This window comes from Dendrobium catenatum, unplaced genomic scaffold (genome assembly GCF_001605985.2).
Source record: "Dendrobium catenatum unplaced genomic scaffold, ASM160598v2 fragScaff_scaffold_1602, whole genome shotgun sequence".
Lineage (NCBI taxonomy): Eukaryota > Viridiplantae > Streptophyta > Magnoliopsida > Asparagales > Orchidaceae > Dendrobium > Dendrobium catenatum.
The window spans coordinates 194,124-206,523 of NW_021320064.1; the positions used below are offsets into that span (position 1 = coordinate 194,124).

At 33.8% G+C, this 12,400-nt stretch overlaps 1 protein-coding gene across 1 annotated transcript in view; it reads right to left on the reverse strand.

The window, feature by feature from the left end:
- The window catches only part of LOC110092582 (histone deacetylase 15), a 113,209-nt gene that overhangs the window by 76,047 nt on the left and 24,762 nt on the right, over window positions 1-12,400 (reverse strand). The window contains exon 4 of the mRNA XM_020817195.2: window positions 5,563-5,624. Within this exon, the coding sequence (XP_020672854.1) occupies window positions 5,563-5,624 (62 nt within the window). The remainder of the gene's footprint in view (window positions 1-5,562; window positions 5,625-12,400) is intronic.

Genomic DNA, 12,400 nt, shown 5'->3' on the forward strand with positions numbered 1-12,400 from the left:
TGCTGTCCTGCACCATTGGAGACCTAGAACTGCTGTCCAAACACTTCCAGCACCCTATAGCAGCTGTCCAAGGTTTGTACAGGCATTATATGTTGCCGTCCAGAACCCCTTAAGGGCCAATCTGCTGTCCAGACCTCTCCTGTCTGCTGCTTCGCATTTCAAGCATCTGAAACCTGCTGTTTAGGAGATTTGGCACATGTTTTCTTGCTGTCCAGCCTGCTAGAAGGTCTTCAAACACTGTCCGGACATTCCAGGCCGCCGAATACACCTTCAAGAAATCGCTGTCAAGAATTCCATATTCCGGCCACCAATCCAAGAACGACGATCCAAGGTTCCTTCTTCCTCGGAGCGACCTCGATTCTAAGGTGGAGACTCTTCTTCCGCTAAAGCCTAGACTAGTTGAGCGTATGGGCTCCAAAGGTGAAAGTTCTCATTATTAAATCATGGATTCTTGTGTACCGTCGTAGTTTTACAATTGCTCTTTGCGTTTCTTGAATTGTTTGGGAATTGGCTTTGCTCTTCTTTGCCTAAGCAAGTTAAAAACCAAGAATTCTAAGGATCAATCTTTTGCTATAAGTGATAATATTATTTTGGATTATTTTGTTAAAATTGCTCTCTTTAATTTCTTAAAGTAACTCCATCGCATGTACGTTTCACATCATCATTGTTACTTGATAATGATTCCAAGTCATGAGCTTGCTGGATATTTTAGCTTGACCCTATTCCTTCTCTTAAAAATCCAGGCACTGTACTTTTCAGTAGTTCAATAATCTTCCAAATGTAATTTTTTTCCTAGAGCATTTATCTCTTCTCCACATAGCATCCTTCCAATTCTTATTTTGAAATGCCTCAAATAGAGTTTGTGATATTGTTATTGAATTAGAGTTGATATTTGTATAGAAGGTTTCATAGCAGGATAAATATTTTGAAAAAATGTGTACTAAAAGATGGGAAACATAAGAGAACATGTAGTGATGAGCTGATCATTGTTACTTGATAATGATTCCAAGTCATGAGCTTGCTGGATATTTTAGCTTGAGCCTATTCCTTCTCATAAAAACTTAAATGGGTACAGTGCCTGGATTTTTTTAAAATTTATGGCCATAGAAATATTAAGTTAAAATATAGAGGTTTTATCAAATTTATCTTACAGTAGAGAATTTTTCTCCCAAAGGTGAGTTTAATTGAAAAAAATATTGTTTTTCATCGAAGATGATATCTTTTAAATTGATAATTTTTTTAGTGGTCGGATGATAACACTAATACCTTTTTTTAATAAAGAAATACTCAATAAAGAAACATTTGAGAGCTCGAAGATTAAATTTATCCCTATATTGCTTTTGGATGTGGACATAGGCAATATAACCAAAGATTTTTAAAAGATTTTTTAGGAAAAGTTATTTTGTAGAGAAAGTATTCAGCAAGATAATATATAGAACTTTTGAATCCAATCACTCATTAGGGTATTCTATTGATATATATGGAAGTTAAGATTGCATCTTCCAAATATCTTTTTGACACTAGATTCTAGAAGAAAAGTTTTGACAACTTTCAAAATATTGCAATTTTTCATTTCTACTACATTTTATTGAAGAGAGTTAGAACCAGAAGATTGATGGATAATACCTTCTTTCTAGAACAAAAATGATAACTTTTGATTAAAGTAATGGTGAGCATTATTACTTCGAATAACCTTGATATTAACATTAATTACTTTTGTATCATGACAGAAAAAAAATGAGAGAATAATACTGGCATAACATTCTTGTCTAATAAAATATATCATTGTTAACAACAAATAAAGGTGGTAAGACTATATTAGATTTTTCTTTGGCTTATGATTTTTTAATATCTAATACCTTATTTAAGAAAAGATATGAGCATCTTATCACTTATAAAAATGTATATAGTAAAACGCATATTGATTATTTTCTTATAAGAAAATTAGAACAATAAGATTGCAAAGATTGTAAAGTTATTCCGAGTGAAAATTTATGTACCCAACATCGATTATTAGTTTTAGACTTTAAGATAAAAGAGCAAAAAATAAAAATAAAAAGAAACAATTTTCTAGGATTAGATGGGGGCATTTAAAGAAAATTAACAAAAGTATTTTTGAGAGTAAGATTTTAAATCTTAAGATTCTGTCGGAGTATGAATGCTAATATTATGCGGAAAAAAAAGTGGCTAGTGATATTAAGAATATTACAATGCTTGAAATTTCAAAGGGAAAAGTTTCTAATAGTACAAATAGTTGGTGGTGAAATTCAAATGTGCAAAAAAAGATAAAAAATAAGAAATTTTGTTATAAAAATTGGTTTAGATATAAAAATTCTAATAATTGGGAAAGCTATAAAAAGGCTCGTAAGGAATCTAATAAAGTTATATGCGATGCAAAGAGCTTAGCTTTTAATAATTTATATAATAGATTAGATACTAAGGAGAGAGAAAAATATATATAAGTTAGCCAAACAAAGAGGTAGGAGAAGGATTTAGTTCAAGTGAAGTGTATTAAGGATGGATATCAAAAAGTAATTTTCTTAGAAGATGATATTCAACAAAGATGGATGAGATATTTTGCTAAACTTTTTAATAAAAAATGTGAAAATATGATGACTTTAGTGACTTTATCACCCTAAATGAAAATAATTTTTTTGTTTTTATCGATATATAAGTAAAACCGAGGTTAGAGAGGATTTGAAGAAAATGAAGTGCGGAAAAGCTTTTGGACCTTATGATATTCCAATAGAAATATGAAAATGCTTAGGAGATGAAGGAATTTCTTGTCTTACTAAACTTTTTAATATTGTTTTGAAGACTAAAAAGATGTCGGATCAGTGGAGAATGAGTATGTTAATTCCTATTTTTAAGAATAAAGGTGATGCACATGAGTGTGCAATTTATAGGTGAATTAAGTTAATGTGTCATACTTCAAAATATTGGGAGCGAGTTATGAAGCGTAGGTTGCAGCGTGATACTAATGTTGCTCAAAATCAATTTAGATTCATGCCGGGTAGGCCTCCTATGGAAGCCATACATTTATTGAGAGGTTTGATGTAGAAATATAGAGAGAATAAGAAGGATCTACATATGATATTTATTGATTTAGAGAAAGCATATGATAAAGTTCCAAGAGAAGTGCTATGGAGAGTTCTTGAAAAGAAAGGAGTTAATAACGCTTATATTCAAATCATTAAAGATGCGTATGTAGGAGCTATTACTTGTGTTCAAACACAAGGTGGTTAGACCAAGTATTTTCCTATTTCGGTTGGTTTACATCAAGGATCAGCCTTAAGTCCATATCTTTTTGCTTTAGTCATGGATGTTCTCACTAGATATTTGCAAGAGGATGTACCTTGGTGTATGTTTTTTGCTGATGATATTTTTCTTGTTGATAAAATTAGAGAGGGAGTTGAAGGTAAACTTGAATTATGGAGGTCAACCATAAAGTCTAAAGGTTTTCGCTTGAGTAGATCTAAAACTGAATATATTGAGTGTAATTTTGGTAGCAATAGACCTAGTGCGGGGATTGTGACTTTGGGCGATCAAGTCATTAATAATAGTACACGTTTTAGATATCTTGGATCTATCGTTCAAAGTGATGGTGAAATAGATGGGGATATTATCAGCAGAATTCAAGCTGGATGGTTGAAGTGGAGGAATGCATCGGGCTTGTTGTGCGATAGAAAAGTCCTCCTCAAACTTAAGGGAAAATTCTATAAGATGGTGGTGAGACCTCCAATGATTTATGGTGCCGAACGTTGGTCATTAAAAGAACAACAATAACATCATCAAGCCTTTATCCCACTATGTGTGGTCGGCTAATTTTTTTCTTAAAGGATTCATGTCATTATTATTCGACAAGTTTTACGCTGACTATCGACTACCTAACGCAATCCTCCACTTTTCTCATCCAGGACTTGGGACCTGGCAACGGCAATGTTAATACTAAGTTAGGTGTTGCAGAGATGAGGATGCTTAGGTGGATGAGTGGCTTAGGTGAATGAGTGGTTTTAAGGAAAGAGTCTGTAATATTAAGTCTCTTATATTTGGGTTTGGTTGTTACTATGACAGATGTTTTGAAAATCAAACGTCGAGCATTATATCGTCCTTCTTCCTTCTTCGACTCATATGAGAGAAAAAGCCTCTTAGACAAGAACGCGATTGAATTCATTATTGAATTATGCAAGGAACTTAAACACTCTTTCTCTTTCTATAAATTGCTGAAGAATTACCACGTCTTCTTGAGATATGGGTAATCATCCAGGTCAAGCACTAAACATTCATTTGAAGTACTCAATAACATGGTGGTTACCATGCTTAGTTATTGAAATAAATTTTGAGCTCGTAAATGAGGATAGCACACTTCACTTTTGAGTACATTTGTTTGACGATGTCCTAAACTTTTTGTAGTAGAGACAAATATATATAGCCCACTGATTTCAAACATCATGGTACTCCACAATCATGTCATAATCATAGAATCCGCTTTATCCTAAAGTACAATTTTTTGGTCTTACGGTTGCGAAGGAGGATCCAAAAGATGGTGGATCTTTCCCTTTTCTTTCAAAAAATCAATACAATTTGTGATCGTTTTAAATTATTTCTCCCATTCAAAAAAGCCCCCACGCGAAGCTAGTAGCTAGAATACAGAAAATAGGCACATGAATTACAATATAAGGGCCATAAGTAGGAGTGCTAATGAATGACCAAACCCGAATTGAAAATTTCTAATTTGGGTTGACATGATTAATTTTCAGTTCAAGCTGAAAACCTGACCAAATTAATTTTCAGATCGAGTTCGAGTGGACCTAAAAAATCTAAAAATGATCTGATTATCATTCGGGTTCAAGCTAAATAGGACATTTTTAGGTTAAATGAGTCATGTTTGAGTTAATCTAGTTTGGGACGAGTCGAATTTGAGTCAAACATTTAGAACAATATGATGAACGAACTAGTTTCAGGTCAAGCATATTCAAGTCGATTAATTTCAAGTTATACATAAATCTATCCCACTAGCCTGAATTAACAGTTATAGCCATAAGATTATTAATCCAATGATTAGAATCCTTAATCCGTGTGCTCAAGGACCCCTATCAAGATTGACTAACTTGTGGGTCCCACAATTCTTCAACAAAATTATATTATTAATATCTATTATCACATGACTCATCTAAAGTTAAATTGTATTATTATTTTTATCCTTAAAAGGAGTGTCAAATGTGTGTCCATTATACTATACGACTCTTTATTTAAACTAAACAAATGTGAGTCATATGACATATCAGGAGAATAAGAAAATTTGGTGAAACATCATATAACAATATTTTATCCCTATAGAACTCCTTTTCACATGTTTTCATGTTTCATGGTGAACACCCTCTCCAATATAAGCAAAGCACGCTCTCCAACATAAACGCAATCATGCAATATAGGCGCATAACAGAAAGCAAGATAAAGCAAATTAATTGCCTCATAACCAGTCTAGCACCAACCATAATTCTATAAACTATTGTCCAACATGTAATTAGCAATAAAGCAACAATTAGATGACGTTTTAACCTCACAGTGAAGCAACATCCTTTCATCAAAACCCACGGCTGTACTTGACTTGCAAGATGTACCTGCAAATGCCAAATTAATCTTAGCAATACCATGAGATCATTTTCTTCAAATCATGAACAGTTTTGCAAGATAAAAAATTCGAAGAAAAAAGCAATAGAAATAAAATATAAGCCTACATTCTGAAGTAACAAGACACTTTAATTCTCAGACGGACACCACTTTCTAATCCTTAAAAAGGACATAAAACAACAAAAACATCATCAGCCTTGTCTATAAACTAACAAAGAAGAGAGACCGTTGTGGTAAATTTCTAATGCTAAAGGCAAATATTTTCTATTTTTCAGCAGAAAGTACCTAAAATATGCTTATAAGGCATCATTTTCTGCACTATGAGATGGAAATCTTCATGATTATCCTTGTTGAAAGCATCACACTAAGTAATGATTTTATCTACGCATAACTTCTTTCTTTTCTTAGTTGGTTCATTTATTTTGTTATTATAATTAAAACATGCCAATGATGCTTGCTGATAGAGAGCTAAATTTTATTTCATAACTTTAGATTTGTTCACAGAGTTTGGCATAGTTTCAATTTAGTTCAGTTTAGATAAATTTTCATAATGTGTTATCATGATTTGAAGAACAAAAGGCGGACAGATGTTGGTTTTGGCTTGATGTTAGGTGTATGTCGGCTGGTGTTCGGAGTTTTGGACGGGTGGTTTGTTTATGGAAGTGAAAATTGGAGTCTGGTTTGGGAGGTGGTTGTTGGCTTTGCCATTGACTTTGGGCAGTGAATCTTCGCTTTATATGACCATTCTAAATGTCATTCCAAATGTAGATTCCTTTTCCTTTGGACGGTGTTGTTGACTTTATCTATTTGGAGTTGTGTATTGGCATTTTTTTCACCTTTTTATACGACCGTTTATATCTCAGTGGCCTATAGAGTCCTGCAAAATTGTGTTCTTTAATATCATCAATTGGGATGTTGGGTTTTGAAGTTTGTGCATTGACATTTATGGGATCAGTTGGGACTTCAAAAGAAAATTCTGAACTAGTTCTTATGTTTTGGAATTTTAATTTAGACAGTACAAAGCTGAATCTTATGACAATCATATCTACTAGCATAAGGATTGACAAGTTCATAAATAGATGCTTTGAGATACATAATTGAGGAATCTATTCTCAATCTTAACCTTGTGAATGCAAGTTAAATGCGTGATTCATTCAAGTGCATAACCAATGGACCACCTAATTTTGGGAGAAGTCGTCTCCATTTACTGTCCTAAGGCCTAATTTTTCTTATTTCAATATATTTGTTTATTATTCCGACTTCATCTGCAAAATTTGATATTGCTTAGTGCTCTTGATTTTGCACCAATGTCTAAAATAGAGCAAGCACAATTCTGACCAAAAATGTCTTGAGATGCATGCCTTAAGCTTATCTTGTAAGGTGTACACACCTCACCAATTTTATTTTTTAAATAAAAGCTTAAACCTAAATCCCTTAACCTTTCCTCTTCTACATTTCTTCGTTGTTGTTCGGCTTTGCCTACTTCACGTAAGGTAGAGCTTTGAACAAGTCGCTTCTTTTCCATTTCTTCGTTGTTGTTTGACATCGCCTACATCACGTGAGAAAGAGTTTTGAACGCTAGCTTCTCCATTTCTTGTTTTTGTTTGATGTCACCTGCTTCTCTGCCACACTCATGAAGAAAGGCTTGGATGACAAAAACCCTTTAATTTGTGAAAATACAGTATCATATGATTAGTGATTTGTAGATTATGAAGTGGAGGTAACACCATTTGAATGACAAGAATATTTGAATGTTGATTTCTTTGACGTGAAAGAAATATGTCATCTGTATCCATCACAACATAACTACAAAAACAACTAAAGAGAAATGCATATAAAAAGAATTTTATTTTAAAAGCTCCTTTAATTTGGGGTATTACTCACCTTTATGTTGATGAAAAAGGTGAAATGTTTAAAGGAAGAGGAAGATGACTGAAATAGATGAAGAAGAAGATTGAGAGGCATTGAACTCCACAGATGATGAGGCAGAGGAGCGAGTAATTCATTATGACGATAACTCAAAGAAATACCCAATCAGTGATGCATGACTTATGAGTTGTTGTCTATTATTATTGTTTTATTTAGGAATGAAATGTGTATGAGTATGGAACTAGGAAAAAAGGAATTTCAAGTTGAACTTAATGACTTAGTGTTATATTATACTTTTATGCAGTTTCTATATTTTACGTTGTTTGATTATTGAGATGTTTGGATTTTAATTCTATTTAATGCAATTTATCACTCGTCATTTATGTATTGTGCAATTTTTTATTTTATATGTATGTTAATATATTATTTCATAATTCAATAAAAAATTAAAATGTTATTCTTTTACCTATTATTTGGTTAAGATACAAAAAGCCCACTTTTAACCTTCATTTTCACTATACTCAATTTTTTTTTTTTATTTTGAGCTTACAATCACGGGGTAAACTTTTCCTTAGTTACCCGTGCAGCCTTAGCACACCTTCCTATATGCTAAGCAGCCTTAAATCCCTACAAGGCTTGGCTAGAAAGAGAGAAATTGAATGAGAAAGCTTTATTATTACAAGGGAAGTTATACAAGAGGAGAATTGGAGGGGTATGAGGAGATATATGGTGTCTCGACAAGAGAAATCCTTAATGGACAAGGCACAGGTGCATGGAGAGCTCGAGAGGGAGCTCAGTGGACGCTAACTCGAGTTAGAGACCTACATGAGGATTGTAGGCATATCTTGGCAGAGACATCCACCAGCCACAGTTGCTCTAGGCAAGAATTCAATGCGTCGGGGCAAGGGCAATAAGAGAGGCAAATGATTCGAGGCAAGGAGGAGGCTTGCCAGGACATTGTGGGGGCAATGGAAAATGGGATGAGCATGCCAAGGATTGCCAAAGAGAGGAGAAGGAGTTTAAATGTATGCTTTGCTTGTAGAGGACCTCATTGGGCAAGACATTGTCCTAAGATAGCCTAAATGCTCCAGGCCAAGTGTCAAGGGGTGACGAATGGCAAGGTTGGTGATCAAGTGGAGGCTACAAAGGTGCGGCAAGAACAAGGACAAGAGGGAGAACTCCAAAGGCGAGAACTTGCAAGTCTTGGAAGATATCCCAAGGGAAGGGGATGCCATCTAGCTCATGGGGTTGAGTTAGATGCAGACGATGAAGGCTTTGCCAACAATGATGATAGAAGTAATTGAAGAGCCTTCAGATGTCTTGCTAGAGGAACAGCCTGGGGAAGCGCCAAGACAGCAGGGGAAGGGGAGATCCCAAGTCCTTAAGGCACCAGCGAAGAACGAGGAAGCTAACCCAAGGTTCCAAGTACTTGATGCTAAAGTAGGCAATAAGGAATCCTATTCGGGAGAAAAGGAGGACCGAGGGAGCGGAATGAGCCTATGGCAATCCAAGGACCTGCGACATGGATTATAGAAGGCTCGTGATGAGGGCATCGCAAGAATAGGTGGGGGAGAGTGTCACGCCCAAATGTTGGCACAAGAGGTTTGGAAAAACTCCTTGAGCGTAACATGCGGAGCAGAGGTTAAGAAGTCCTCCATAACCATTCCTAAATGAGGTTATATGACATTGAAAGGTTATGGAAGATTATGGACAGTTCTAGAAGATTCTAAAAGATTCTGGAAGGTCCTGGAAGTTTATAAAAAGGCCTAGAGTTTCATAGAAGATTCTAGAGTATTCTATAATGTTCTAGAATAATGTGGATACTTAGAGAGTATTCTAGGATGCTCTAGAACTCTCAAGAATGTTATAGAGTTATGTAAGAGTATAGGGAATAATGTGAAGTGTTCTAGAGAACTCCACACTCATAAATAATGAAGGGAGTTCTAAATTGTTCCCAGGCATGCAATGAGAGCTATAAATAGGACCTCCCCTGATGCGGACATCCAACCGTCCATGGCTATCCGAGGAGCTGAAGATCAACGGCTGTCATCATCCCACGTTATCTTATATTTTATTTGTAATTTTTAAATTTTTATTATAAATTTTTCGTTTTTACCCTCACTTACGAGGGCCGTCCTATGTAAGCCTTAGGGGCATATGTGTCTTGTTTTAGTTTCTTAGGCCTATATATAGAGGCCCTTTCTTGTGTAATGGGAGGAGGAATTGTTAATGAAATTTTATTCTACTTGTTTGATCTCTTAGTGAGTTCATGAGAGGAGAAGGCATCTTTCTTTCAAAATCTGAATTTTAATTTAGATTTTATTAAATCTTTGATTAGTAATGTGGGCCCCACTCTACTTATGACAAATAATCTCCTCCCTCTCTCTATGTGGCCGGCTCCCTCATTGGGCATAATCTCTCTCCTATCTCATTAATAGCCCCCCTCATTAAGCCTCCCTAATTACCTTCCACAATTCCCTCTCATCCAATTTAATTCTCCCATTAAATTTGAATTTAAATTCAAATTCATCCCGCCAATTCCACTTAATCTAATATTTAATTTTAGATTTCCATTCTCTCTCCCCAAATTGATTTGTGATTTAAGTAATCTTGCCACCTAGGCAAGTAAATGGCATTTACGTTTTACATCATCCCCCTTCATTTGTAACAAACTCCTCCAACTCCCCAAATCTCCCAAATATCTCAAAATCCCTCCAACCCTTCTTATACAAGTTCTCTTGTAATAGTGAAGTTTTCCCCATTCGCTCTCTCTAGCATTCTTTGCTCCCTAATAGAGAGCTTAAGACTGACTTAACATAAGGCAGGAGTGCTTAGGCCGCACGAGTAACTAAGGTAAGGTTTTCCTCGTGACATTACGCTTTGCCTAACTTATGAAAAACGCCTCAATACTCAATTGTGCAATTTTAAACCTTATTTTGCACAAATTTGGCACAACAAAACTTCAATTTGCACAAATTAAATTACAATTGCATTTATATGATGAGTTGGGATAAGGAATAAGAATTTTGAACTAGTTCTTATCTTTTAGAATTTTATTTTAACTATTTTAAGATGAATCATATGCCAATCATATCTACTAGCCTGAGGATTAACGAGTTTATAAATAGATGCTCTAAGGTATATAATTGAGGAATCTCTTCTCAATTTTAACATTATTACTACGAGAGAAATGTGTGATTCCTTCAATACATAATAAATGAACCATCCAATTTTAGGGGAAATCATCTCCATGTAATGAACTAAGGCCTATTTTTTTTATTCTTATTTTAGCAAAACTTGATATTGCTCAATGCACTCAATTTTGTTCAAATTTAGCATATCAAAAGTTTAGTTTGCGAAAATTAAATAATTGCAAGCTGGTGTTATTTTTAAGACATCTGATGTATCCGATGTTATTTTGACAACAGTTGATATCTTAGGATTAAGGCTAATAAAATTTAATGCAAGTAGTGTTATTTTGGACAGGAATGCAAATTTAATTGTTGCGCTATGAAAAGGAACTAGAACCAAGCAAAAATGTAGATGGAAAATTAATTGAAATTAATGAAAGTACAGTTTTACGATAACTGTGCAAATTTATGTAATTATGCATGTGACCTTAGGTGTTGCATAAAAGAATGTCCTATAAATTCTGAATGAATTTTGAAGAAAGCCAACACATGAAAGAGAAATAAAGTGGGTGATTGCGTTTGGTTTATAACAATTTTTTTTTCTTTCGTTTCATTGTAATAATTAAATATTGTATCATGCATGCGTATTTGTTAAAATTTAAGTGTTTATCATGCACCAAACTAAGAAAAATTAAGCAATTAAAGTTTACAACACTGTATATATATATTAATATTTAATGAAAATGAAACGAACAAAAAAGATTATAACATGTAAATCAAAGTGCAAAAACGGAAAGGTACATGTATATAGATACAGGAGTTCACCCCTTATGATATTGGCTGGGGACACAACATACATGTGCATGTTAAATGGATTGTACCTTCATAGGTAAAAAAAATTAGATCTTGCTCCAATCATAAATGAAATGTTAAAAGAATAAAGTTATTTAAAGGAATAGAAATTTTGATGTACATTGATATTAAATATTCATTAATTTATATGTATTTAAATGAATATTATTATTATTAATATATTAATAAATGAACATGACTACATTACTACCTATATACATGTTTAATTCCTATACTATAAAATGTAATTGTTCATTGAGTTCATCATGAAAAACTCAAATATTTAAATCGAAAATATCATGTAAATCTTATGTGTATTAAATGGCTGAAAAGAAGAGTTCGTGTCCAGTAGAAGATGGTCAAATGAAAATAAGTATGAACTGGTTTTATAATATGTTTAAATTGGAAAATTGTTTTAGTAATACTACTGAGTGATTATTGTTATTGAATGAACTATAATAAACATCTGACTGTCTGTTCGCGACTCACTAACTTGAGCCTCCGAGCCGAGTCATGAAATTAATATCTTTTGATATGTGAATCCTTGAGTTCCTTTGTAAGAATTCATATCATGCATCATATCAGTTGTATTACAATGATCCTATCCCTAAATAACCCTACATCAATATGGCTCAAACTACAATGAGATTATCATGCAAGAGAAGCAAGTTAGATCTATAACTCAGCTATTGAGACAAGTACAAGATACCAATGACAGCAAACAAAAGAAAAAAAAAATTCAAAGAGAAAAGTGAGCAATCAATAGACATCAAAGACTTGTAATGATAGTAGTCTTACTGAGAATTATTAACACATCATCAAGCCATAAATAATTAATACATACAATGGGGTGTCTATTAAATACTAATAGATAGTTAGATACTTTAAATACACATGGGTAACCGATACACGAT